This window comes from Chelonoidis abingdonii, chromosome 11, assembly GCF_003597395.2.
Source record: "Chelonoidis abingdonii isolate Lonesome George chromosome 11, CheloAbing_2.0, whole genome shotgun sequence".
Classification (NCBI taxonomy): domain Eukaryota; kingdom Metazoa; phylum Chordata; order Testudines; family Testudinidae; genus Chelonoidis; species Chelonoidis abingdonii.
The window spans coordinates 21019739-21047339 of NC_133779.1; the positions used below are offsets into that span (position 1 = coordinate 21019739).

General features: G+C 65.4%; 2 protein-coding genes and 2 pseudogenes across 2 annotated transcripts; 3 read left to right on the plus strand and 1 right to left on the minus strand.

Annotated features, from left to right (window-relative positions):
* Positions 1-1863: 1863 nt before the first annotated feature.
* Positions 1864-7776, plus strand: LOC116822670 (transmembrane protease serine 9-like; annotated as a pseudogene).
* A 1915-nt stretch (positions 7777-9691) lies between these two features.
* ZMYND15 (zinc finger MYND-type containing 15) lies at positions 9692-16618 on the plus strand. Its single transcript, XM_075070615.1, is given in 20 exon segments — positions 9692-9714; positions 10223-10256; positions 10258-10280; positions 10666-10715; positions 10718-10880; positions 10966-11046; positions 11048-11107; positions 11216-11255; positions 11257-11273; positions 11275-11312; positions 11315-11351; positions 11696-11878; positions 11961-12002; positions 12004-12035; positions 12860-12948; positions 13494-13595; positions 13680-13809; positions 14117-14175; positions 16447-16480; positions 16483-16618. Coding segments are annotated over 20 exon segments (1371 nt in total). The 3' UTR covers positions 16617-16618.
* Positions 16619-16989: 371 nt separating this feature from the next.
* On the plus strand, positions 16990-23518 carry TM4SF5 (transmembrane 4 L six family member 5). Its single transcript, XM_032776816.2, has 5 exons — positions 16990-17380; positions 20952-21032; positions 21201-21340; positions 21832-22024; positions 23302-23518. Exons 1-5 carry the CDS (start codon positions 17210-17212, stop codon positions 23314-23316), a joined length of 600 nt encoding a protein of 199 aa, XP_032632707.1. The 5' UTR covers positions 16990-17209; the 3' UTR covers positions 23317-23518.
* A 1285-nt stretch (positions 23519-24803) lies between these two features.
* Positions 24804-26350, minus strand: LOC116822678 (vitelline membrane outer layer protein 1-like; annotated as a pseudogene).
* Between the last annotated feature and the right edge of the window lie 1251 nt (positions 26351-27601).

Genomic DNA, 27601 nt, shown 5'->3' on the forward strand with positions numbered 1-27601 from the left:
GACAAACGCATGAGCGCTACCCCTGCCTCCCGGTGTCACGGAGTCCCGGGCGATGCCTGGAGCTGCTCCCCACAAAAGCCAGCGCAGGGACTCTGGAGAACCTTCTTCTCCCTTGGTGTAGCAGACTTCTGCAGTCAAGAAGCTCCCAGGCTGTCACCTCCCCTGGGCCTCCTTGGAGCATTCCGATCCTTCTTGCTCCCTCCGTTGCGCTCCCACAGCGAGTCACCATGCGGGTCCTGGAGCCACAGCGTCTGCACTCCCACTTTGCAGTCAGATGTGACTCTCAGCTAGCCAGTCCCTAGTCTGTAGCGGTGCCTGGGATTCTTCCGTCCTAAGGGCAGGACTCTGCACTTGTCCGTGCTGAACCTCATCAGGTTTCTTTTGGCCCAATCCTCTAATTTGTCTAGGTCCCTCTGTATCCTGTCCCTACCCTCCAGCGTATCTACCACTTCTCCCAGTTTGGTGACATCTGCAAACTTGCTGACATAACCATTTTTCATACCCATCTGCCCCTACAGCGAGCGGCGCTCGGGGGGATACGGGGAACTGGGGTGTCTGAGGGAATCGCTGGGGTGACGTGTGGTTACCTGGGGGGGTGAGACCAAACTCCTCTCTGGCTGGTGGGTTTGGTTTGCCTGGGTGTGCAAAGGACCCCAGCCTGGGGCTGTGCCTGCCCTGCTCTCAGCGATTTGTCCTCAGTTGGGTCCCACCAGAACCAGCCACATTACTCCCCTCTTACCCCTGTCTGTGCCCCCCATCCCCGCAAAGCCAGGCCTGGGAGGCAGGGATGCAGACAGGGGGGAGGGCCCAGGCCTGCATTGTGCTGGGGGGGTTAAAACGAAGCGAGGAACAGAAGCCTTGTGGTTTCCGGTCACGCTGGCCCAGACATGCCAAGCTCTGGAAAGCTGCCAAGGGCTGAGTTATGAGCCGTGGGGAAGGCGGCGTAGGACAGAGCTCGTTAGCAGGAGCAGGGGCCTGCAGCAGCATCCGTCTGGGGGGCACCCAGAGCCCTGGCCTTTGCCCCCCCGGGTCCCAAACCAGCAGTCCAGCCTCAGGCAGCTCCCTCCCTCTGGGCTTCGTCTCGCTTCCCAGGCAAAGCATCACTTGGTCACATCCCCCCCTAAGGCCCACGTGGTGCAGTACGCAGGTAAACTGAGGCACACAAACCAGTGAGACTCGCATCCTGCAGAACACGGGGAACGACCCCCCGAGTCACACGGCGTCCTGCGCATCTGGGACTCAGCCGATCCCCCCCACCCAGGTGCAGGGTCAGGGGTGGACGAGGAATCGAGCGGGAGAATGTGGAGCTTCTGGAAAGCTTCCCGTGAACTGTCCCTGGAGGAACGACATGGCCTTGGGGACGTGGGGCAGACCTGTCAGCCGGCCGGGCAGCGACCGTTAATGCTCGGAAGCCATGGGGAGTGGGAGCTGATCCCCAGCGTCGCCTGGGCCCACACCTCTGAGCCCCCCGCAGCCGGGGCCCCCTCACTCTGGGGCCGGGGATGTATGCACATGGCCCTTTAAATATCAGTGTGATGTCATCACCAGCGCTACTGTGACGTCACGGCGGGCAGCTCCTCCCCCTGCGCCCACCCACTGCCTCTCCCGCTGCTGGGGGGCAGCCAATGGCAGCGTGGCGGCTGCTGGAGCTCCTCCTCCTTGGGGCCACGGGCGTCTGGGCCACAGGTGGGTGCCAGGGCAGGGGGGACAGGTGCCCCTCCCCCAATCGTACCCTCCCCCCAACCCCAGAAAGAGGCCGGGTCCGTCCCTCTGGTCAATTGGACAGAGCAACTCCTTCCCCTCCCAGTCTTTGATGGCGTGTGATGTCATGGAGGCCTCTGATGTCACACATGCAGCGCTGTGATGTCATCCAGTGAACGGGAACTGGGGGCTGGGAGCCAGGACTCCTGGGTTCTCTGCCCGGCTCTGGGAGGGGAGTGGGGGCTGGTGGGTTAGAGCAGGGGGGGCTGGGAGCCGGGCCTCCTGGTTCTCTCCCCGGCGCTGGGAGGGGGGCTGTGGTTAGAGCGGGTGGCTGGGGCGGGAGCCAGGACTCCTGGGTCTCTCCCGGTTGCTGGTATGGGGTGAGTGGGCTGGTGGGTTTGGGTTGGAAGCGTGGGGGTGCCGTGGGAGTCCAGGACCCTGGGTTCTCTTCCGGCTCTGGGAGGGGAGGTGGGTGCAATGTTCCTCTTAACAGGGGCTCTTGTCTCCCAGGCTGTGTGCTTCCGGGCCGGGATTTACAACAGCCCTCCAGCCCTCCCCGCACCCCGGCATCATTGGGTGCAAGAAAAGCCGCCCTGGGGAATGGCCCTGGGTTGTGAGTCTCACACAGAACCCAAGGGCACCACTTCTGTGGTGGGAGCGTCATACATCCTGGGTGGGTGCTGAGCCGCAGCCCACTGCTTCCACGAACAACCCGCGTAAGGGGGCTTGTGGGTTCTGATTGAGGCACCAGCAGAGGCACGGGGGGCTCAGCACTGGGCTGGAAGAGGCTGCAAGTCGGGAGTGGGGCACCGTCAGGACTGGGGTTTGGCAGCGCTTGGGCTAGAGGGGCTGCATGGTCGGGGAGTGAGTCGGCACCTAAGCCCAGGACTTAGGGGGATCAGGGGCTGGGGCTGTGGCAGGGGCTGCATGGTCGGGATGTGAGGTGGCATCGACAGCGCTGGGGTCAGGCAGGGCTGTGAGGGCGGCTGCGGGTCGGAGTGAGGGGCACGACAGCTGCTGGCAGGGGCCAGGCGTTGACCTGGCAGGGGCTTGTCAGGGCTGGGAGTGAGGGCCCATTCCCTGTGCCCGTGGCAGGCCCTCAGCGACGTGACGGTGCGGTGCCTTGGCAGCGTACCCTGGGCATCGGCGCTCGTTTATACCCGGCGGGTTCGGCGGATCCTGTCCCACCCAGTCTTACAGCCGCTTAAGCACCCACGACTTCGGACCTGCCCTGCTGCTGCTTGAGCCGCCCCCCTGCCCCCCGGCCGGGGCCTCGGCCTCATTCTTTTGCTCCCCGCGGAGTCATGTACGACGAGGACGGAGGGGCAGTTGAGGGCATGCTGCTTAGTTGGCCGGGTGGGGTCACCACGTAGTACGGTGAGCGGGTGACACCGGGGAGGGGTGCAGGGTGGGGACGTGGGCTCGGGTCTGGGTGTAGGGGCTCTCGACGGACATTGTTTGTGGGTCGTTCTGGTGGTGAGTTGGCTGGCTGGCTGGGGGGGCTCAGGCAAGAGGGAGTGGCAGGGCCCTGGCTGGGGGCTATCTTCTGGGGGGGTTGGCTGCGGGGGTTTTGTGCATGGCGTCCAGCGCCGGGCTGCAGCACCGTCTCTTTGCAGGGCAGGAGCAGGTGTCGGGGGCGCTGGGGGGGTATTCTTTCTGGAGGGTCTTTTCGGGGGGTCTGGCAGGGGGGGGTTCCAGCCGGGCCTGCATCGCCGGTCTCTCTCAGGGCAGGAGCGGGTGTCGGTGCACTGTGGGGTGGTTCTCTCCGGGGGGTCGGCAGGGGTCCCAGATCGGCTTTTAGCATCGCCATCTCTCACAGTGGGCAGGATGTGGGTGTGGGTGGCGCTGTGGGGGTCTCTCGGAGGGGTCCGGCAGGTGTGGGTCCAGAACGGCTGCATTCGCCGTCTCATCGCAGGGCAGGAGTGGGGTGTTCCTGGGGCGCTGTTTGATCTTGTGGGTGGTGGGGTCTCTCCGGTGGGGGTCCATGGCAGGGGGTCCAGCCGGCTGCATCGCCATCTCTTTCGCGTAGGGCAGGAGCTGGGTGTCAGTGCGGCGCTGTGGGGGGAGGTCTCTGGGGGGTCTCTCTGGGGGGGTCCAGCAGGGGGTTCCAGCCGGGCTCCATCGCCTGTCTCTCGCAGGACAGGAGCGTGGTGTTGGGGGGCTGGGAGGTGTATTCTCTGGGGTCTCTCCGGTAGGGTCTGGCAGGGGTGGCGGTCCAGGCAGGCTCCATCGCCGTCTTCTCGCAGGACAGAGCGGGTGTCGGGGGCGCTTGGGTTGGGGGTATCTCTTGGGGGGTCTCTCTGGGTGGGGCGTCCAGCAGGTGTGGTCAGACGGGCTGCATCGCCATCTCTCGCAGGGCAGCGAAGTGCCTGGTGTCGGGGGCGCTGTGGGGGGTCTCTCCGGTGTGGTGGTCCTGCAGGGGGGTCCGGTCCGGAGGCTGCATCGCATCTCTCGCAGGGCAGGAGCGGGTGTCGGGGGCGCTGTCAGGTGTATTCGGAGGCCGGCTGGCGTGCTATCGTCGATACTGGCTGCGCTGCATTGCGTGGATGGGGCCCTGACCCAGGGAACATTTTTGGTCTCGCTGGCACGAGAGGGCGTACGCTGACTCCTGCCAGTGGGGACCCCCAATAGGCCTCACCCTAGCCCCTCCGATCCACCCAGGGCACTCCGAGTGCCTGAACACCCCCCTCTGCCCCCCACCACCCAGGTGCAGGACCCTCCACAGGCCCCTGCACAGACCCCCCATGAAAGGCCCCAAATGTTCCCCGAAAACCTCATGCCCCAGACAGGACCCCCGCGCGGCTTCGTCCTTCGTGCCGCCCTTCTGCGGCTGTTCTGGTCATCACCGTCCACCCGCACCTGGCGCCCTCCTATGGGGGTCAGTTCCGCTGCCTCTCTGCGTCTGTCCTTCCTCCCCTCGCTTCTTGCCTCCTCGCTCTTCCTCTGTCGCTTCCTTCATTCCGCGCCTGCCTCCGCGTCTGTCCTTCCTGCCGTCGCTTCCTCCGGGTCTGTCCTGTTTTCTCCTCCGCTTCTTTCCCATCTTCCGCGTCTGTCCTTCCTCCGTCGCTTCCCCTGGGTCTGTTCTTCCCTCCAGTCGCTTTCCTTTCATTCGCTGGTCGTGCCTCCTCTGGCATCTGTCCTTTCTCCCTTCTGCTTCTTCCTACCGGTCTTGTTTTCCTCCTCGCTTTCTTCGCTCCGTTGCTTCCTTCATTCCACTGCTCCTCGCGCGATCTGTCCTTCCTTCCGTCGCTTCCTCCTGGGACTGTCTTTCCTCCCTCGTTCTTCTTCCTTCCGTGCTTCCTTCATTTCGCTGCTCCTCTCGCGTCTGTCTTTCTCCTCGCTTCTTCCTCCGGGTCTGTTTTCCTCCGCTCGCTTCTCCTCCGTCGCTTTCTTTCATTCGCTGCCTCTCTGCGGTCTGTCCTTTCTCCATCGCTCTCCTCCGGGTCTGATTCTTTCCCCCTCGCTTCTTTCCTTCCTGTCGTGCTTCCTTCATTCGCTGCCTCCTCTGCGTCTGTCCTTTCTCCCTCGACTTCTTCCTCGGGGTCTGTTTCTTCCTCCCGTCGCTTCTTCTCCCGTTTGCTTCCTTCATTTCGTTGCCTCCTCTCACGTTCTGTCCTTCCTCTGTCACTTCTCCGGTCTGTTCTTCCTTCTGTCGTTTCTTCCTCCGTTGCTTCCCTTCATTCGCTGCTCTCCTCCGGGCTGTCCTTCCTCCGTCGCTTCCTCCGGTCTGTCTTCCTCCGTCGCTTCTTCGCTCCGTCGCTTCCTTATTCGCTGCCTCTTCCCGGGTCTTGGTCCTCCTCCACGTCTGTTCTTCCTCCCTCGCTTCTTTCATTTTGCTGCGCTCCTCCGCATCTGTCTTCCTCCCTCACTTCTTCCTCCTCACTTCTTCTTCGTTGCTTCCGTTCATTCGCTTGCCTCCTCTGGGTCTGTCCCTCCTCCATCGCTGTCCCTCCTGTCTGTTCCTTCCTCCGTCACTTCCTTCCTCCTCACTTCTTCCTCCCTCGCTTCTTTCCGTCCCCGGCTTTCTTCTTCGTTTGCTTTCCTTTCATTCGCTCCTCCTCCGTGTCTGTTCTTCCTCCATCGCTTTCCTTCATTCGCTGCCTCTTCCGCATCTGTTCTTCCTCCATCAACTTCCTCTGGGTCTGTCCTTCCTCCCTTGCTTCTTCCTCCGTCGTTCCTTCATTCACTGCCTCCTCTGGGTCTGTCTTCCTCCGTCACTTTCCTTCATTCGCTGCCTCTCCGCATCTGTCCTCTCCTCCGTCGCTTCTTCCTCCGTCGCTTCCTTATTCGCTGCCTCCTCCCCATCTGTCCTTCTCCTCCGTCGCTTCCTCCGCTAGTCCCTCTCTGTCGCTTCCTCATTCGCTGTCTAATCTGTTTCTCGTCGCTTCTCGCAGTGTTCCTCATTCCCTCATGCGTTCCTACGTTCTTCATTCGCTGCCTCCTCCCCATCTGTCCTTCCTCCGTCGCTTCCTCCGCGTCTGTCCTTCCCTCATTTCTTCCTCCATCGCTTCTTCCTCCATCGTTTCCTTCATTCGCTGCCTCCTCCCCATCTGTCCTTCCTCCGTCGCTTCCTCCGCGTCTGTTCTTCCCTCATTTCTTCCTCCATCGCTTCTTCCTCCGTCGCTTCTTCCTCTGTCGCTTCCTTCCTCCCTCGCTTCTTCCTCCATCGCTTCCTTCATTTGCTGCCTCCTCCGCGTCTGTCCTTCCTCCCTCGCTTCTTCCTCCGTCGCTTCGTTCCTCCGTCGCTTCCTTCATTCACTGCCTCATCCGCGTCTGTCCTTCCTCCCTCACTTCTTCCTCCATAGCTTCCTTCCTCCCTCGCTTCTTCCTCCGTCACTTCCTTCATTCGCTGCCTCCTCCGCGTGTGTCCTTCCTCCATCGCTTCCTTCATTCGCTGCCTCCTCCGTGTCTGTCCTTCCTCTCTCACTCCTTCCTCCCTCACTTCCTTCATTCACTTCCTCCTCCGTGTCTGTCCTTCCTCCGTCGCTTCCTTCCTCTCTCGCTTCCTTCTTCCTTCCTCTGCGTCTCTCCTCCTTTCCTCCTCCTTCCTCCTTCCATCACTTCCTTCCTCCTTGCTCCCTCGCTTCCTTCCTCCGAGTCTCTCCTCCTTTCCTCCTTCCATCGCTTCCTTCCTCCTTCCTCCCTCGCTTCCTCCTCCGCGTGTCTCCTCCTTTCCTCCTCCTTTCCTCCTTCCATCGCTTCCTTCCTCCTTCCTCCATCGCTTCCTTCACTTCCTCCTTTGTTGGTTTGTTGGTTCTGGCTGGCGCGTTCTCGTATTTTCTCCTTCGTCCGTTCAGCTCACGTCTCGTTCCTTCGCTTTCTCTGTGACCTGCCTTCTCCTTCGATGCTCGTTCATTGCCTCGTTTTCTTCTTTGTTTCTTCGTTTGTTTTCTCCTTCCGTCCCCGACTCCTTTTCTCGTCGGTTCGTTGGTGGCCTCGTTTTTCTCATTGGTTTGTTTTCTCCCCCGTTCATTCATTGACTCATTTTCTCCTTCCTCCCCCTCGTCAATTTGTTAATCGACTCGTCTGCTCGTTGGTCGCCTCGTTCTCTCATTTGTTTCCTGCTTTTCTCGCTCGTTGAGCCTCGTCCTCGTTTGCTGTTTTTCTTGCTCAAGACTTGATTCATTTCCTCCTTCATTGGCTGACTCGTTCTTTCGTTCCAGGGTGACAGCGGGGGGCCCCTGCAGTGCCAGGCCCCCCAGGGCTCCCCCTGGTACCAAGTGGGTGTCGTGAGCTGGGGCCGGGGCTGCGGGAGGCGCCAGCGTCCGGGCGTCTACACCCGCGTGGCCAACTACCGGGCCTGGATGGACGAGGCCACCGCCGCAGCGGGGAGACCCCTGAGGCCCCAGAAGGCCACGCCCACTGGGCTGGGCTCCACCCCCCAGAAGACGGAGCCGGAGGTCGCCGGAGGCCCCCGCCCCTGCCCGGGGCGGCCCCTGGGTCTCACCCTAGGGCTGGCTCTGGGGAGGTGGCTGGGCTGAGCGAGATGCAAAGCATGCTGGGAAGAGGACAGAGCTGCCGCTGCAAAGGATTCTGGGAGGGGACGGCCACGTTGGCCGCTGAGATTGGCCGGCACTTCGGGAGGGAGGGGCAGGAGGGCGAAGGGTCATTAAATATTATGTGGTGAAGCGGAGAGCAAACTGTTCACTGGGAACAGGGGACCCAGGCGTCCGGGACAGCAGAGCAGGACGCTCACCCCTGGAGAGGGGAGCTGGGACCCAGGCGTCCAGGAGAGCAGGGCAGGATGCTCGCTGCTGGGGAGGGGAGATGGGACCCAGGTGTCCTGGACGGCAGCGGAGGGCGCTCACCCCTGGGGAGGGGAGATGGGACCCAGGTGTCCAGGAGAGCAGGGCAGGATGCTCGCTGCTGGGGAAGGGAGATGGGACCCAGGCGTCCGGGATGTCAGCGGAGGGCGCTCACCCCTGGGCGGCCTGAGGGAGTGGGGCAGGATCTCGGGGTGGCGGGAGCTGGGGCAGGGCGGGGGAGGGGGTTTCCCGGGGAGCCGGAACCCCGTGATGTCACAGTGGAATCTCGGGGCGCCTGGGTATTTACCTTCAAATCAGCTGGAGGAAGCAGGTACCAGAGGGGGCGCTGGAGAGATGGGGGGCAGTGCTGGATTGGGGTTATTATAGGGGTGGGGGACATCAGTGGGGGGGATGGGTGGTTCTGGGGGTCCAGGGGTTTGGGGTCCAGGAATCTGGGAGCACTTTACTCAGGGGTGCCAGGAGGGGGTGCTAGGATGGGGGGCAAGGATAGGGAAATGGAGGGGTGCAGGAGGTGGGCTGGAGGCCAGGGGGGTTAGGGGTGTCTCAGCCCCCCAGGAACGAATTCAGAACTGGGTACTGAGTTGGGCGGGCAATGGGGGGGTGCAGGGTGGAGGCTCCCTGCTCTAACTACTCTGCCCCCCTCAGGATGGAGTTTGTGATGGGGTACCGGGGGGAGGTTTGGGGGGTCTCTGCTCTAGCCCCTCCACCCCCCAGGATGGAGATCGTGATGGGGTACTGGGGCGAGGTTTGAGGGTACCAGGCGGAGGTTTGGGGGGTCCCTGCTCTAACCCCCCTGCCCCCCAGGATGGAGTTCCTGATGGGGTACCTGGGGGAGATTTGGGGGTACCGGGGGCAGGTTTGGGGGGTCCCTGCTCTAACCCCCCCGCCCCCCAGGATGGAGTTCGTATGTCGCTGGCCCCTCCCCCCCCCCGACCTGGGTGGCCCTTGTCCCCCCCCAGCTTGTCGTGTGGCCCTCCCTCCAGCTGGACTGGCTCCTCCTCATCTGACTTGGCCCCGCCCCCCGCTGATCCTGCCCCTCCCTGACTCACTGAAATAGGTCCTGGTGCAGGGTCCGGGAGGGGGGCAGAGCCGTGCCCCTCCGCCTCAGCGCTTCGAAGGGTTACCTGGGGGAGGCCAGGAAAGGGCGTTGGTGTGGGGACAGGAGCCGGCGCCCCCCAGAGGGCACAGGCCCTGGCCCCCCATGCTCACCGCTCTGCAGAGCGGGTCTCCAGTCAGTCCCGCCCCCCAGCCCACACCGTAGTCCGGTGGCGGACCAGCATGCTCTCGTGGCCCAGTACCCCCGTCAGCCCCCGGGCCGCCAGGAACCCCTCCCTTGTTGAACCCGTCGCTGGTCACCTCTGCAAGGGAAATGGGGACCCCCCGTATAACCCAGCTCTGTGCACCCCCAATCTTCCGCCAGACCCCACTCCTGCGCCCCCCTGCCTGTGCCCCTCCCTGCCCGCCCCCCCATGCACACTGGCAACCCTCCCCAGAACCCCCCCTTCCCTCCCCAGCACCCCTGCCCGATGCCCCTTCCCTTCCCAGATCCCCTGCCTACCCCTCCATTCACACCTGGCCAACCCCCCGAACCCGCTTCCTTCCCGCCATGCACCCTGCCGTACCCCCCTTTCCTGCCCAGCCCCCCATGCACTCTGGGCAACCCCCCACCCAGATCCCCCTTTCCTGCCCTCCCGCCCGGGCTCACCGGCGGCGAAGTGAAGGGCATGTCGGCCAGCTGCGGGCGCGGGTCAGGTACCCGGCCATGCGGGGGCACCAGGCCCGGTGGCCGCGTCCTCGGGGCTGCGGGCCAGTCGGCGCCCGCACCGCTCGGAGCAGTACCAGCACGGCCGGCACTGCTGGCTGCGGGTGGGGGGACAGGCTCAGAGCCAGCCTGGCCCCCCCCTCACCCAGCCGGCGCAGGGCCTGGGGGGGGCCGGCGAGTGATCCCGGGGGGCTCCCGCCGAGCCCTCCCCTTTGCTTCACCATGCGGCCAGCCGCCCTGGAACGACGTGTCTCTTGCACAACGTTGACTAGGGGCTCGCACACGCATGGAGGGGAAGTGAAGGTGGTTCGGCCCCCAGCCCCGCATGGGGCCCGCTCAGCCGGACCCCAGCCGAAGCAGCAGGCTCCAGCAGAGCCTGGGGGAGGAGCGGGGGTGGCTTGCGACCCGGCTGGGCCTGGGGCCTGGCGCTGCCGGGGCGGGGCCCGGGGAGCCCGGGGCGGCTCTGCGGGAGGACGCCCTGCAACTCGGACAGCAGCGGGTGCGTCACCTTCCTGCGCCTGGCCGAGGGGGGACGAGGGGCCGGAGACAGTGTACCGCGGCCCCCTCCTCTTGGGTCCCCGTCTGCCCCCCATTCTCTGCCTGGCCCCCTCCCCCCAGCCCTTCCCCCGGTCTCCCCTGTCCCATGGGGCTCCCCTCCCTGGCTTTTCTCCTCCAAGGCCCATCCCTGTGGGGCTCCCTGTCTGCCCCCCTCCTACCTAGCCCCCCATTCTTGTGGGTTTCGTGCCTGTCCCCCATCCTGCAACCTCCACCAGCCCCCTCTCCCCGTGGGCCTCCGCTGCTGGCCCCACCCCCACTCTGCCAACACCCAACCATCCTCCCCCTAACTACCCACCCCCCGGTGTGGCCCCTCCCCATCCCCTGCCCCCCTCTAGGGGCTCGACCCCCCCCGTGTCTCACCTCTGCCCCCTCCCCCAGGCAGGCCCTGGTGCACGTGGAGCGCCTCCTGCTGGTGACAGACGAGCACGGACGCTGATGGGCCTGGATTTCAGCTGGGGCGGGGCCCCAGCGGCCGCACCCCCCGCTGGAGCAAGCTGGCCCTTCAACCTGCTGGCCAGAGCATGGCCTGCCCCGCTGGCGGGGGGAGCCCCGCCGACCCCGGCTGCTGCCGTGGGGGACCCCGCCTTGCACAAGTGTGAGTGTGAGCGGGCGGGCGGGGCGGGGCTCTCCGATGCCCCATCCTCCCCGCTTCGCAAGCCACCCCCGCTCTCCCCGCAGGCTCGCTGGAGCCCTGCTGCTTCGGCTGGGGGTCGGCTGAGCGGGCCCCATGCGGGGCTGGGGGCCGAAACCAACCTTCACTTCCCCTCCAGCGTGTGCGAGCCTGTCACGTGTGCAAGAGACACGCGTTCCAGGGCGGCTGGCGCCATGGTGAGCAAGGGAGGTGGCGGGAGCCCCCCGGGATCACTCGCCCGGCCCCCCCCAGGCCCTGCGCCCGGCTGGGTGAGGGGGGGGCCAGGCTGGCTCTGAGCCTGTCCCCCCACCCGCGCCAGCAGTGCCGGGCCGTGCTGGTACTGCTCCGAGCGGTGCGGGCGCCGACTGGGCCCGCAGCCCCGAGGACGCGGCCCACCGGCCTGGTGCCCCCGCATGGCCGGGTACCTGCCCGCGCCCGCAGCTGGCCGACCTGCCCTTCACTTCGCCGCCGGTGAGCCCGGGCGGAGGGCAGGAAAGGGGATCTGGGTGGGGGGTGCCAGAGTGCATGGGGGCTGGCAGGAAAGGGGGGTACGGCAGGGTGCATGGCGGGAAGGAAGCGGGTTCGGGGGGTTGGCCAGGTGTGAATGGAGGGGCTAGGCAGGGGATCTGGGAAGGGAAGGGGCATCGGGCAGGGGTGCTGGGGAGGGAAGGGGGGGTTCTGGGGAGGGTTGCCCAGTGTGCATGGGGGGGCGGGCAGGGAGGGAGCCAGGCAGGGGGGCGCAGGAGTGGGGCTCTGGCGGAGATTGGGGGTGCACAGAGCTGGGTTCATACGGGGGTCCCCCATTTCCCTTGCAGAGGTGACCAGCGACGGGTTCAACAAGGGAGGGGTTCCTGGCGGCCCGGGGGTGACGGGGGTACTGGGCCACGAGAGCATGCTGGTCCGCCACCGACACGGTGTGGCTGGGGGGCGGACTGACTGGAGACCCGCTCCTGCAGAGCGGTGAGCATGGGGGGCCAGGGCCTGTGCCTCTGGGGGCGCCGGCTCCTGTCCCCACACCAACGCCCTTTCCTGCCTCCCCCAGGTAACCCTTCGAAGCGCTGAGGCGAGGGGCACGGCTCTGCCCCCCTCCCGGACCCTGCACCCAGGACCTATTTCAGTGAGTCAGGGAGGGGCAGGATACAGCGGGGGGCGGGGCCAAGTCAGATGAGGAGGAGCCAGTCACAGCTGGAGGAGGGGCCAACGACAGCTGGAGGGGGGACAAGGGCCACCCAGGTCGGGGGGGGGGAGGGGGGCCAGCGACAGCTGGGGGAGGGGCCAGTCCCAGCTGGGGGGGAGGGGCCAGCGACAGCAGGGGGGGCCAGCCCCAGCTCGGGGGAGGGGCAAGCCCCAGCTGGGGGAGGAGCCAGTCCCAGCTGGGGGTAGGGGCCAGTGACAGCAGGGGGGGCCAGCCCCAGCTGGGGGAGGGGCCAGTCCCAGCTGGGGGGGAGGGGCCAGCGACAGCAGGGGGGGCCAGCCCCAGCTCGGGGGAGGGACCAGTCCCAGCTGGAGGGAGGGGCCAGCGACAGGAGGAGGGGCCAGCCCCAGCTGGGGGAGGAGCCAATCTCAGCTGGGGGGAGGGGCCAGTGACAGCAGGGGGGGCCAGCCCCAGCTCGGGGGGCTGACCCCCGTGTCCCCCCAGGCTCGTGGCAGGAGTACTACGCGTGGCGGGGGCTGCCGCTGGGCTCCCCCCTGGCCGTGCTGCTCAGCTACCCTCTAAGCGTCTATTACATCGTCACCCAGCTGGCCCCCCAGCACTGTGAGTGGGGGCCCCGGGGGGTGGGCGGGGGCCCCTCCGCGGGGCAGGGACTGGTGCGGGGGAGGGCTGGGAAGCTGGGGTCAATGTCTGGGCAGGGATGGGGAGCCCCAGTCCTGGGGGGGGTCTGGGAACTGGGGGATCCCCTGCCCTCTTCTGAGCCCCCCATTCCTCTGCCCCCCCACCAGTCCCGGAGCTGAACATCCTGAACAAACAGTCGCTGCGGATTCACATCGTGGAGACGGGGAAGGAGTCGGACATGGCCCCCCTCTTCTGGGTGCGCAGGGGGCACCGGGGGGCAGGGCTGGGCTCTGATGGTTATGGGGGGGGCAGGGGGGTCGTGGGGCAGGGCTGGGCTCTGGTGGTTATGGGGGGGCAGGGGGCACCGTGGGTCAGGGCTGGGCTCTGATGAGTATGGGGGGGCAGGGGGCACCGTGGGTCAGGGCTGGGCTTTGGTGGTTATGGGGAGCAGCGGGCACCATGGGGCAGGGCTAGGCTCTGGTGGTTATGGGGGGCAGGGGGCACCGTGGGTCAGGGCTGGGCTCTGATGGGTTTGGGGAGCAGGGGCCGCTATGGGGCAGGGCTATGGTCTGGTGGCTATGTGGGAGCCAGGCAGCGCCATGGGGCAATGTTGGGCTCTGGTGGATTTAGGGGGGCGGGGGGGGCATGAGGCAGGGTTGGGCTCTGATGGGTTTAGGGGGACGCCATGGGGCTGTGTGGGGCTCATCATGCACATGGGGGTGGCAGTGGCCGACCCCCCCCCCCACGGGGCAGGTTCAGAGCAGGCCCTGTCCGTGACCCCTGACCCTTTGGGCCCCCCAGGAGCTGTCGGTGCTGCTGCCCCACGTGTCGCTGGAGCTGCTGTTTGTGGGGGGCACGTTGCCCCCCGAGGCCGACGGGCAGCAGGTCCTGCTGCAGAGAACGGTGAGGGGGGGCCATGCGGGTGGGGGGAGGGGGACCCCTGAACCTCACCCCCCATGGCTGATCGCCCCCGTCTCTCCCCCCCAGGAGGCGCAGGGGGTGCGCGTCTGGTCGGGCCCGGCCCCCAAAACCAAGGGAGGGCGGGGGGGGCTGCAGCTGAAATTCTGTGCCCAGGCCCCACCCCTGCTGCCGGGCCCCAAACCCGACCTGGTCATTGGTGAGTCCCCCAGGGTGGGTCCTGGCTGCGGGGCGGGGAGACCAGGGGGGCAGGGCCCAGGGCAGGAAGGGGATACCCTGGGGGGCTGTTGGGGGGGAGCAGCCCAGGGCAGGGAGGGGGACCTGGGGGGCTGTCGGAGGGGAGGGGCCTAAGCTAGGGGGCCCCTGGGGGGGGCTGTGTGGCAGGGAGGGGAGAGGGAGCTGTCTAAGTGGGGGGACACGTGGGAGGAGGGGGGTTCCCTGGAAGGTCTCCCCATTTTTGGCAGACCCCTGAGCCCCTCCCACCCCCACCTCTCGTTATTTCTCAGGGTTCAATTCTGGCTTTGCACTGAAGGACACCTGGCTCAGCGCCCTGCCCCGCCTGCAGGTGGGTACCCCCGAACCCCGGTTCTCCTCCAGCCTCCCCTCACCCCGCAGCACCCCCCTCTGAACCCCCAAACTCCCCTCGCCCTGCAGCACCCCCTGAACCCCCAAACTCCCCTCGCCTGCAGCACCCGCCTCTGAACCCCCAGCTCCCCCGCCGCCATTCGCTCCCCACTCCCCCCCCCCGCAGACCCCAACCCTCTCTCCGCTGACACCCAACTCTGCCCCAAACACCTTGGGCCCGCAGCGCCGGGCCCCGACGCCTGGCCCCCGCGTCCGGCCACCGAATCACTGCACCCTGGCCCCAGCGCCGCTCCCCACCTGCACCCTCTGGCCCGGAGCCTGGTCCCTGCGCTCTGCCGACCCTGGTCCCTGGCCCGTCTCCTCCGGCTGCCGCTCCCTCCCTGGCAGCTCCGGCCCCGAGCCTGGTCCCTGACCTACTGCCCCGGCTGCCATGGCCCCCGGCGGCCGGCCGCAGAATGCCTGGTGTCCCGGCAGCTCCCGCCCCGACGCCTGGTCCCCGCACCTCTGGCCGCTGCCTGGCCCCTATCGGCGGCCTGGCCCGACTCGCGCCTGGTCCCTGCCCTCGGCCCCGCTGCCGCCCCCCGGCGGCTCGGCCGCCGAGTGCCTGGCCTGCACTGCCGCCCCGGACGCCGCTCCCCTCCCGGCACGCGGGCCACCGCTGGCCTGAGGCCCCGGCGCTCTGGCCCGGACTTCCCGGCACCCGCCAGCGCCTGGCCCCCTCCCTGCACCTCTGCCCGGCGATGCCGGCCGGCGTCTGGCCCCGGACGCTGGGTCCTGGCACCCCTGGCCCGGCCTGGCTCCCCCCCTGCAGTCTCCGGCCACCGGACGCCTGGTCCCTTGGCACCTCTGGCCCCGGCTCCTGCCCCCCGGCGCTGAGCCCCAATGCCGCGTCCCTGGCACTGCCGGCCTCCGTGACGCCTGGTCCCTGGGACCTCTGCCACCCGGCTGCTGGCCCCCGGCGGCTCGCGCCCCGAACCTGACTCCCCTAGCACCTCTGGCCCGGACTGGTCCCTGGCACCCTGCCCCGCTGCCTGCCCCCCAGCGCTCTGCGGCCCCAGATCATGGGTCCCTGCAGCTCCGGCCCAGCACGCTGGGTCCCGGCACTCTGGCCCCGGGCTGCCTGCCCCCCAGCGCTCTGGCCCCAGGGAGCGATCCGGACCGTCCCTGGCACCCTGGCCCGGCTGCTGCCCTCCCAGCGCTCTGGCCCCAATGCCTGGGCCCTTGGCAGCCCGGCCTCCGGACGCCTGGGCCCTGGCAACCCTGCCCGGTGCCTGGCTCCCCCCCTGGCGGCTCCGCCCCGACGCCTGGGCCCTGCCAACTCTGGCCCAGGCTGCCTGGCCCCTCCCGGGCCGGCTCCGGCCCCGCGCCTGGGTCCTCCAGGTGCTCCGTCTACCCCACAGCGCTCCGGGTCCCCGGCCTACTCACGAGTGCAGCGAGTACAGCTGCGCGTGGGACGGGCCACCGGACCTCAGGCCACGGGGGCAGCGCGGCCCGCCCACGCAACCCCTTCCGCCTCCGCCCTCTCGCCAGCCGGCCATCGACAACGCCATGCCCCTGGTGGGCCGGGGCCGCTCGGGCATCAGGGGGGAGGGTGCGGCGGCAAAATGACCTCTGACCCCATGTTGCCTTAAGGTGACCTCTGACCCCCATCCTTGACTGACCTCTGCCCCTCCCATAGCATAGCCCATTAACGATACCTTTGGACCCAGTGGCTCTATGACCCTTGTGCATACAAGTGACCTCTGAACCCCCCCTTGTTGGTGTGACCTTTGACCCGTCGAACATTATCCCATGCAGCTGAACTCTGACCGGCTTGCCTCATCAATTGACTTTGCCCGCTTCATTCTGATCTGAATGACCTCTGACCCCAGAGTGTGGGGGATGAGCCCCGTGATCATTTAAAGACCTCACGACCCGTTTCTCATGAAATGACCTCTGACCTCCCCAACAACCAGCAAACCCTTCCCTTGGCTTGCCCAGAAATGTCTTTGACCCAGGTCTCAGCCACCTTGTGACCCTCCGCCCTTGGGTGACAATGTCGCCCTTGTTGTGAACCTCTGACCCCAGGCACCCGCTTGCCTCATTGCAATGCTCCTGACCCTCTGCCCTGTCCATGACCTTAACCCCCAATAACATGACCTCTGACCTATTGACCTCACCACCTATTTTGCTCTCCTGACCCCTCAACGTGATCCCTGACCCCCGTTGCCCACCATTGTCGTGCTTCGCCCTGATCTTCCCTCCCCCCCAGTACTCCAACGCCTTCACTTCCCCTGCGTACAGGAGGGGGGGGGGGCGCGGCAAGCCCCAGGGCCGCCCCCACCCCACCCCACCCCTGCCCGCCAGGGGCCGGAGCCGGGCCCAGGCCGTGCCCGTCGGAAGGAGAAGCGGCAGAACCGCAGCAGCCGCCGGCGCAAATGAGGGGGGGGCTAATAAACCCACCCTGGCTAATGGATCCTGCGCCTCGTTACTGTCCCACTTGGGGGCCCCCCCTCCCGGCCCTTGGGATGAGCCGGATCTGCCCCCGCCACGTCCTGCCCCCCCGTCCCGGTACTGATGTCACCCCACCTCCCGTCCCAGCCGGGCCAGGCACCAGCTCCCCCCCGCTTCAAGGCCGAGCCACGACTCTCCCCCTGGCACCAGGGGGGCGATGACGTCTCATCCGCACCAGCCCTTTGCCCGGCTTATCGCAGAGCAAACAGCCAGGCCAGGGAGACGCGGCTGGGAATCCTCCAGCTCCGGGCAGCAGCCACCCCCAAATCCTCTGGCTCCGAGCAGTGGCCCCCCCCAAATCCTCCGGCTCCAGGCACCCCAAATCCTCTAGCTCCAGGCATCAGGTTCCCCAAATCCTCCAGCTCTGGGCAGCAGCCCCTACAAATCCTCCGGCTCCAGGCATCAGATGCCCCAAATCCTCTGGCTCTGAGCGTCGCCCCCCCAAATCCTCCGGCTCCGGGCAGCGGCTGCCCCGATCTCTCCCCGGCTCCAGGCAGAGACGTCCCACCCCTCTCCGAGCCATGTGCACGGGGCGCTGCTCGCGGTTGGTGGGGCTGGCACTGGTGCCCATGGCGCTGGGATGCGTCATGGCCAACGTCCTGCTGATGTTCCCCAACGGGGAGACGGGCTGGACCGAGCACCTCGCCCTGCAGGTCTGGCTGATGGGCGGCCTGGCCGGCGGGGGGCTCATGGTGAGTGGGGCAGCGTGGGGGGGGACGGAGGACCCTGAGCTGTAACGACACCCCCCTCCCAGGCCTCAGCTTCGGCGTGCCCATCCTCCTGTCCCACCTGGCTCCCGCCCACCCCAGGGCTTTCTGTCTGTCTGTCTGTCCAGGCCGCTGGGTCCCCCCCAGTCTGTGTGCGCCAACCGGCCGTCCCTGCGCACACCTGGCCATGTGTCCCTCTGCAGCTTGTCCCCCCCGTCTGTCCCACGTCCCCCTGACTATCTGTCCCTCCGTCTGCCCGTCTCTCCACGCCTTGTCCTTCCGTCTGTCCTGCATCCCCCCGTCTGCCCATCTCTCTGCGCCTTATCCCCCCGTCTGTCCCGCGTCCCCCCGACTATCTGTCCCTCCGTCTGCCCGTCTCTCCACGCCTTGTCCTTCCGTCTGTCCCACATCCCCCCGTCTGCCCGTCCCTCCACGCCTTGTCCCCCTGTCTGTCTGTCCCCCCGTCTGCCTGTCTCTCCGTGCCTTGTCCCCCTGTCTGTCTGTCCCCGTCTGCCCGACCCTCGCGCCTTGTCCCCCCATCTATCTGTTCCCCCGTCTGCCCGTCTCTCCACGCCTTGTCCTTCTGTCTGTCCTGCATCCCCCTGTCTGCCCATCTCTCTGCACCTTGTCCCCCCGACTGTCCCGCATCCCCCCTGTAGATTGCCACGTATTCGCAGGGGCAAAAGAAAATGCAGGCCTGTTATTTACCAGGCTGCACGTGGCAACAGACTATATAGGTAAGAGATGCAAGGGGAGTATGGGTCACGAGGCAAACTGCAGACACACACACCAACTAAAATAATCAATTTTAAATTTTATTGGCGATATTCCAAGGGGTAAGGGAGCAGCTTATGACTAGGCTAATAGAGCTAACAAGACCTAAACACACAATGCCTAAAATAATCTACTAACATATTTACAAACAAAATGCTAGCATTTAGTAATAACTTGATACTCTACAAATAAAAACCAACACATCACGACGGCAACGTAGAAGCTCTATTTGAAAACACGTGAGCTGACGGAGAGAGAGGCTTCGAGTGATCAGGCTCGGTTACGGGCATACACGGCATACACGGATTACACGTTATTGGGACTCGTTTTCTCCTCTCCCTGCGTGCACATGCAGGGCAACCCGCTAAAAGTACTCACTATGACATCACAGGAAGTGTCATCGGGGACGGGGCCCAAAACCTGTGTGTGTTCGCCTCTGATTGGCACAAGCAATGTTTACACCAAATAGGGGAGCAGGTGCCAAAAGGTCTGGCTTCGCCCCCAAAAGGTGAGGTAATGCATATTGTTGTCGAATGGGTCCAACACTGAATGACAAAGGAAGAGGCCAGGGCAATACCGGTATGGCAAGTGATACAGGATGCAGACAGGAACCCATTCTAACACCCCCGTCTGCCCGTCCCTCCGCGCCTTGTCACCCCATCTGTCTGTCCCCCCGTCTGCCTGTCCCTCCGCGCCTTGTTCCCATCTGTCTGTCCCCCGTCTGCCCGTCTCTCCCTGCCTTGTCCCCCCATCTGTCTGTCCCCCCGTCTGCCCATCCCTCCGCGCCTTGTCCCCGTCTGTCTGTCCCCCCGTCTGCCCAGCCCTCCGCGCCTTGTCCCCGTCTGTCTGTCCCCCCGTCTGCCCGTCCCTCCGCGCCTTGTTCCCCTGTCTGTCTGTCTCCTAGTCTGCCCTTCTCTCCGTGCCTTGTCCCCCCATCTGTCTGTCCCCCCGTCTGCCCGTCCCTCCGCATCTTGTCCCTCCATCTGTCCCGCATCCCCCCGACTATCTGTCCCTCTGTCTGCCCGTCCCTTTGCACCTTGTCTATCCTGCGTCCCCCCATCTGCCCGTCCCTCTGAGCTGCATCCCCTGTCTGTCTGTCCCTCCCCGCATGCCATGTTCCCACCCCTTCATCTGCCTTGCCCTCATCTCTGGACATGTCCTCCCCCGACCTGGTCTCTCTGCCCCCCCTCCCTCAGGTGCTGCCAGCGTGGGGTGCGTGGGGGGAGAGGGGAGATGCGGTGATCACTGGGGGTTGCTCTGGGGTACGCATCGTTCGGTGGCCCTGTGTGCCGCAGGGCTCAGTAGGACACAGACGTGCGACCCGCGGGGAGAGACACGCTCATTGGATTCCCTCCCGGGGACACCCGGGCCCGAGACGCGGAAAAGCTCCGACGGGAGCTTTGAGGACCAAACCTTGACTCCTTCGGCCGCCCCGCATTGGCCAAGCGACAGCCCCCAGCTGGTGGGTGAAGGCATGAGGTGCTGGGGGGTCCGGCACGCTCACGGTGTTGCTCCTGGGACACTGGGTAAAGGCCGGGGCATGGCACAGACCCTCTGAATCGGTGACGGGGGTACGGCATTGGATGAGGACTCAAAGACATCCCCCCCCCGAGGCCTTGCGTGGAAACATGGCTTGGGCTGGTTTCTGCTGTGGGTCTGTATCCCACTTCTTACACCAACAGCGTCCCGACCTGCCCCTTCCTGGGCACGGCCACCCCGGGGTCCATGGCTCCGCCCAGCGACCTCAGTTCTCTTGGTCACCGGCCAGACGTGTACCCGTTGGGCAAGTCCTTGTCCCTGGTAATGACACCCCGGCTGACGGGGTGTCCTGGATCCACGGGCTCAGCACTACGGCCCGGCTTTTAAACTGCCCCTTGGAGGAATCTGGCAGCGTGCCAGGCTGGGTCGGTCCCCTTCTTCCTTCAGGGTCAGCCCACGAGTCTCCAGCCCCCAACCCTCCGCATGCTCGACCTGGTGCGTCTCACTGAGCCAGACCCCCGCTGCTGGGGCCCACTGGGCTCTGATCCAAATCTCAGCAGGACCCCCCTCCCAGGACCTAGGCCCAGGGTGCTCACTGCCCCAGATTTGTGTGTGGATGGAAGCAGGGGGGCTAGGTCTCAAACCGGAGTCAGTGCTCGTGCCGTGTAGACATCCCCAGGGAGCTCCCCTCTTAACCCAGCCGCCTGGCCTTTCAGTCGTCTGGCTCGGGGCCTTTCCTCAGTTTCCCTGCAGAGCGGTGGGTGATGATGGGGGAGGGGGAATCTCTTGGCAGCAGGTGGCTTGGTGCTGTTCACTGTCCCTTGTCTCTTCTGGCACCTCTGCTCCCCCCTGGGATGCTCGGGGCATGGCAAGGCAGAGCCCAGAGGGAAACTGAGGCACACTTAGACCGCATAATATCTTGCAGATTCACACCCTCCTCACACATGGTCCCTTCCCCACGGGTAATCATGTTGATTGTGGGGGTGGGCGGGACTGGAGGGGGACTGTGTGTGCTGGGGAGGGGACGGTCCCTACTCTGGCCTGGGGGAGGACCCCACGCCAGTGCTCCCCTGCCCATGGCTAGCTTCCTTTTTCCGTCGAGTGCACCCCCTTTGCCCTGATGCTGCCGATACCCGGAGGCTGATAATGGGGCCTTATCGGCCTGGTGGCCGGTACCAGTGACACAGCCACCCGGGAGGGGCCTGGGGAACTGCCCGACACTGGATGGCCCTGTGGGACTGATTGTGGGGCAAGGTTATGAGCTGCTTCTTTTGATGTGTGTGTCCCCCCCACCCCATTTCAGGTTCTCTGCCCCGGGCTCTCGGCCATCCGCGCCGGGGGGAAGGGCTGCTGCGGAGTCGGATGCTGCGGGAACCGGTGCCGGGTACGGACCCCCCCACACCCCTGCCTCGAACCCTCCTTCCTGGGATGGGTGGGCAGTTGGGGGGCAGCGTGGGGCCTGTAAGGGATGAGGTGGGGGAGGCTGGAGGGGGGATTTGGGGGGCGATGGGGCCGCTCCCTGCTCTCACACCCCCCCCATTTCCCCACACAGATGCTGCGCTCCGTGTTCTGCTCACTATGGGGCATCCTGGGGGCGTTTTACTGCCTGGTTGTGTCCGCCACCGGCCTGGCCAAGGGGCCCCTCTGCCAGGATGCTGAGGGGAAATGGGGGTCGCCCTTCCAGGACATCAGGTGAGGCCCAGGACATCAGGTGAGGGGGCGGGGGCCCTGCCCCCATCCCATAATAACCCTAGGGAGCCCCAGGAGCTGGGAGCCCCCCAGCCTGACCCCTGAGAACCCTAGCCCCCCTACAACCCCAACCCTGACCCGCCCATAACCTGCATCTGAATCCTCCCCCTTCCACAGCTCTTAGAAATCCTGCCCCCCTCCTCAATCCGGGTCCCACCACCTCATGGACCCATGCCTGCCCCCCGCAATGTCTCCAACCTTACCCCTCCCCCTGGCAGTGCCCCTTCCCTCACTCCCACCCCACCCCAGGGCAAAGCAGCAGGAACCCCCTGGGGAAACCGAGGCAGGTGTAGGGGGTCATAAAGATAGTGCCCCAACTCCCATGCTCCCTGCCCCCTTTCCCCACCATTCCTGCCCCCCCATCCCAATTCCACTCCCCGTCCCCCTCCCTGACCTTGGCCCCCCAGAATCACGCTCCCCCCCATCCCCTGCAGTGAGAACTACCTGGCGAACCAGACGCTGTGGGAGCTCTGCGTGACCCCGCCCCGGGCGGTGCTGTGGCACGTGGTCCTGTTTTCTGTCACCCTGGGGCTTGGGGCCCTGGAGCTGGGCCTGTGCACCCTGCAGGTGGTCAACGGGCTGCTGGGCACCATATGCGGGGACTGCCGCAAGCCGGCCGAGCGCCAGGTGAGAGACGCTGGGGGCGGGGGACTACCCGGCCGGGGCATGCGGGGAGCTGGGTAAATACCCAGTCAGGGCACCTGGGGAGCTGGGTAAATACCCAGCCGGAGCCAGCAGGGAGCTGGGAAAATACCCAGTCGGGGCACCGGGGGAGCTAGATAAATACCTAGCTGGAGCACCCGGAGAGCTGGGAAAATACCCAGTTGGGGCATGCGGCGAGCTGGGTAAATACCCAACCAGAGCACCCAGGGAGATGGGTAAATACCCGGCCGGGGCACCCAGGGAGCTGGGAAAATACCCAGCCGGGACACCCGGGGAGCTGGGTAAATACCCAGTCGGGGCACGTGGGGAGCTGGGTAAATACCCAACCGGAGCACCCGGGGAGCTGGGAAAATACCCAGTCGGGGCACACGGGGAGCTAGGTAAATACCCGACCGGAGCACCTGGGGAGCTGGGTAAATACCCAGTTGGGGCACGCAGGGAGCTGGGTAAACACCCAGTTTGGGGCGCACTTAGAGCTGGGTAAATACCCAATTGGGGCACCCGGGAGCTGGGTAAATACCCTGTTTGGGGAGCCCGGAAGCTGGGTAAATACCAGACCAGAGCACCCGGGGAGCTGGGTAAATACCCAGTCGGGGTACGCGGGGAGCTGGGTAAACACCCAGTTCAGGGGCAATGGGGAGCTGGGTAAATACCCGGTTAGGGGCCCATGGGAGCTGGGTAAACACCCAGTTTAGGAGCAATGGGGAGCTGGGTAAATACCCTGTTTGGGGCCCAGGGGAGCTGGGTAAACACCCAGTTTGGGGGCAATGGGGAGCTGGGTAAATACCCGGTTTGGGGAGCCCGGGGAGCTGGGTAAATACCCGATTTGGGGACGCCCAAGGAGCTGGGTAAATATCTGGTTTGGGGGCACCTGGGGAGCTGGGTAAATACTCGGTTGGGGGCACCCGGGAAGCTGGGTAAATACCCGGTTTGTGGGCACCCTGGGAGCTGGGTAAATACGCTTTTTGGGGCCTTCTGGGAGCTGGGTAAATACGCGGTTTGGGGGCACCCGGGAAGCTGGGTAAATACCCGGTTCGGGGATCCCAGGGAGCTGGGTAAATACCCAGTTTGGAGAGCCCGGGAGCTGGGTAAATACCTGGTTTGGGGGCGCCCAGGGAGCTGGGTTAATACTCGGTTTGGGGCGCACTTAGATCTGGGTAAATACCCGGTTTGGGGGCACCCGGGGAGCTGCGTAAATACCTGGTCACTAACTTCCTGCATCTCTGGTTCCCCTCCCCCAGGGCGAAGGTCTCTGAGCTGCCGAGGGACCCCGAAAACCCAGTTTCTGGGAGATCTTTCACTCCTTGTCACCCTCCCGGCCATCTGTCCATCTAGGAGGCTGTGAGATGTCTGGGCCCTTTATGGCAGGGGCTCCAGCGAGGCCCCTCCTGAGACCGCGCTCACCCCCCACTGCCCCCAGCCCTCCCAGCTTGTTCCTGCCCCCCCAAGCAGATTAAAGCCCCCTGCTCCCATCTGGCACGTGTGGGTTTCATTGGGAGCACAATGTGGGAGGGGGGAACCTGATTTCGGGTGGGGCAGTTGGGAGGAAGGGAGCTGCGCGTGGGGATCTGACTTCCCCCCCAGGTCTTGGAGGAGGGGATGATGGGGAGGTGGGAGGGACAGATTTGGGGAGGGGGATGGTGGGAGCCCTATGGAAGAGCCTGGGGGGCCCAGGGGAGGGAACCACGCCTCCCACTGGGCCCTTCATGGGGTGCAACTCTGCCTCCCATGTCCCCCTCTTGCCCCCCAACCAGCCAGTCCCCACCCTGGGGCCAGGTGGGAGCCAGCGCCCCCTAGAGGGGACAGGCCCCTGCCCCATCCCCTGCCCCCCTGAGCCAGCCAGTCCCTGCCCCATTCCCCACCCCCCTGACCCAGGCAGTCTGTCTAGTGGGGGGGTGAGGGAATTGGATGGGGGGGTTGGGTCTCTAATCCCCCCCCTTAGCTGGGGATGCGACTCCCCCCCATTGCCAGAGTGGAGCCCAGTGAATAAGAGGCCATGCAGCTCAGCTCCAAAGTGCGGCGTTGATTCGTGGGGCGGGGGGAGGCCACACGCCGGGGTCTGGCTGGGGAGCAGGCTCGGCAGCAGGATTCATAGTTGGTGGGGAGTGGCAGTAGCGGGGATTAGGGGACCAGGGTCAGTGTGGGAGCGGTCAGTGTCCACCAGACGCCTATGCGGGGGGTCTGCCGGTGAGGTGAGGGGTCGGGGTTGGGTCTGCGTTGGTGTGGGTCGGTCCTTGGTTGTGGAGGTGTAGGGGCTGGTTGTGGTGGGTGGGCTCGGTTGAGGTGTTGGGTGGTGTAGTGGAGGGGGGGCAGGGTGAGTGGTGGGGTGGGTTGTGAGGTGAAGGGCTCGGTTGTTTGGGGTCGTGGTTGTGGTGATGGGGGGCTAAGTTTGTGGAGGTGGGGTCTGGGTTGTGGAGGTTGGGGGACGTCGGTTGAGGTGGGGGCAGGGTGAGGTAAGTGGGGCTGGGTGGGGTGGTGGGGTTGACTGTTGAGGTGGGAGCTGGGTGTGAGTGATGGGGGGCTGGTTGAGGTGGTGGTGGGCTGCGTGGTGTTAGTGGGGACTCGGTTGAGCGTGGGGGGTTTTGGCTGTGGAGGTGGGGGTTCAGTTGAGGTTGGGGCTGGGTGTGCAGGGTCAGGTTGAGTGGTGGGGGTTGGGTTGTGAGTGGGGGTTCGGTTGAGGTGGGGGCTGGTTTGTGGGAGTGGGGAGCTCAGTGTGATGGGGGCAGGTGATTGGTGGTGGGGCTCAGTTGAGGTGGGGGCCAGGGTGTGGAGGTGAGGGGGCTGTGGTGATAGTGGTGGGGGACTCAGTCGAGGGTGGGGCTGGGTGTGGAGGGGGCTCGGTAGGTGGGAGGCTGGGTTGTGGAGTGGGCAGGGTTGAAGTGGTGGGGCTGGGTGTGGAGTGGGGGGCGTCGGTTGAGGTGTGGCGGTGGGTTGTGGGGGGGGCAGGGTTGAAGTGGGGTGCTGGGTTGTGGAGGTGGGGGTTGGTTGAGGTTGGGGCTGCATTGACGGTGGTGAGGGTGGCTGCTTGTGGGGGGGTCAGGGTTTGGGCCTTGCAGCATTTGAGAGGGTCGTCGTAGGCCATGTCGTCCCCTTTGCCCTGGGGGGCCTCCACTTTGGTGGCGATGGAGCAGATGCCCCGTGGGCCGCAGGGCGGCTTCGGGGCCCCACTTGCCCAGCAACCGCCGTCCGCCCCTCAGCTCTCCCGCCGTGCTATGATTGAACTGCGATGTTGTGGCCGTTGTCGTCCTGAGGCCCTTCGGCACTGGCTCCACCCGCGAGCCGGAACTGGGGTCACGCCGCTGCCCCAAGGGCATTTCTCACTAGGCCCACGAGCTCCCACCTGGGAGAACAACGAGTCAGTGGGCACGGCCCATAGGGGTGGCACGGCCCAAGGCCCCCACCCTGTGCGCTTCTGGGTGGGGAGCCTGCTGCTGGTATCCCAGCGCTGCCACCCCCACGATCCCACCTCTGCCACCACCACAATCCCACTTTCTGACACACTAACCCACTGCTGACCACTGACATCCCACCATCGATGCCACCCCCCATCTTCTGCCACTTGCTAACCCCCCACCGACCAGCTCTGTTTGGTGACACCCTATTTCAACTGGTGTGCACAGAGGCCTGCTGCCCCTGTGCTCCTGCCGCACCCTCGCATTGTGGCCCCTCCCCACGTGTATCACGGCCCCACGTTGGACTGGATGGGCTGTCGTCGGAGCAGAGCAGCTGAGGATTGCGTTGTCAGGGCCGGTCGTCCCCGGGCGAGCTGGGCAGCTCCACCTTGCCCAATGGGTGCGTGGTACAGGCAAGCCTGGGATTTAGAGACTGGTTCCCCATCGACTTCAGTACAAGAGGGTGAGGGGCAGAGTGGTGTGGGAGGGAATCAAGCCAGAGGGGCTCAGGGCGTTTTGGGGCAGGGGGATCCAGGTTGGGTGGTAGAGCAGGGGGTCAGGTGGCATGGTGGAGCAGGGCCTGGGGAAGGGGGCAGGGGATGTGGGGAGGGAGAGGGGGCAGGCAGTAGGGCAGGGGGGAGCCGGGTTGGGGAAGGGGGCAGGGGCTGTGGGGAGGGTGAAGGGGGCAGGGAGTGGGGCCGGAGGGAGCCGGGCTAGCAGGGGTGAATCTTTACCTTCAGGGAGAATCCAATGGCAAAGCTGTTGCCGGGGCAGGACTGTTCCTTTCCCCACGTGCCCCATATCCCCCCATTGGTAACATGGATCTTTTCCTGGCCCCACACGCCCACAGGCAGCAGCCGAGCACAAGGCCGAGCATGGCGTGCAGGGAGCTGTCCATGGCTGTGTAGGCGAGCGGAGGGAGTCAGCAGCGAATGTGCAGCTCCTGACGCGGGGCAGGGGTGTTTTATACCTGGGGAGGGCGGGCTAGGCTGGTTTCTGGCTTGTGGGGGCAGTGCAAAGGGGCCGGCCTCACCTTCTCTTGGCACGGGGGCACGGCAATAATTAGCTTAATTCTGTCCCCGGCTGCCCCGGGGCGCATGACGCAAGGTTCCTGCCACCACCCACCCAGGGCTTTGCTGCCTCATCAGCCCAAAACACCTGGAGCAAACGCATCATGTGACAACACCTCCGGCCTCACGCCAAGCGAGTCAACCATCCCCGCCGACACCAGGTGCCTTTACGGCGCCAGCATCCCACTGTTACCACTTCGGATATAGTATCCCACCGCTCACACCACTATGCCGGTACGGCACCAGGATCCCCCTGTTAACACTTCAGTGGGAAATAAGGAGTGAGAACAAGGGAAGCTGCCAGGGCCCCGGTTCAGAGCAATGTGGATCACAACCCAATGCCGTGGTTGGAACGCGGCTAAATGTCACCGTACACGAGGAACGAAGCGTGTCAGCCGTACACAGGCCGGGGGAGTCTCTCCTGCGGAGCAGTGACTCTGAAGCAGATTTAGAGGGCGGGGTGGATGATCAGCTGTCCGTGAGCTCCCGGGGCGACGCTGTGACCAACAGGGCGAATGCCATCCTGTGCTGCGTAAGTGGGAATCTCGCGTAGGGGCAGAGAGGCGATTTCACTGCCAGATCGGGCCCTGCCAGGGCCCGCAGTGCCAGCCGGGGGCGATTCAATCGAAGAGGGGGCAAAGAGCCAGGAGAAGTGAGAGACTCCAGACTCTTAGGGAGGAGGCGGCGAAGGGGTGACTAACCCCCGTCTGGAAGTACTGATGTGGGGAGCGAATGTTTCACTGGCAGAGGCAGGTTGAACCCAGTCGAGGACCCGGAGTTGGAACCAGACAAATTCGGACTGGAAACAAGATGGAAAAGGTCTAACAGGGAGCGGGGCTTGTCCCCAGGGTTGCGACAGATTCGCCATCAGTGACAAGTGTTAAAATGTGGCCATGCCCAGGTCACCAGCAGGGCTCCAAAGCCCGTCTACTCCCGCCCGGCCCCACGGTCCCTACCGCTCATTACAAGTTAGTTGTCTCTGTACCCCTGGGGTCATTCCCGGAGCCAGGCAGCCGTCAGGGGTGACCTCCCTCTCAGGGGGGGTCTTCACTCCCTTGCACCCACCGAGTGGCGATGCA

Coding starts and splice junctions, on each gene's coding strand:
- TM4SF5 (XM_032776816.2), top strand. CDS start 17,210: ATGTGCACGGGGCGCTGCTCGCGGTTGGTGGGGCTGGCACTGGTGCCC. Junction 17,381..20,951: donor TGGCCGGCGGGGGGCTCATG/GTGAGTGGGGCA, acceptor ACCCCATTTCAG/GTTCTCTGCCCCGGGCTCTC. Junction 21,033..21,200: donor GCTGCGGGAACCGGTGCCGG/GTACGGACCCCC, acceptor TTCCCCACACAG/ATGCTGCGCTCCGTGTTCTG.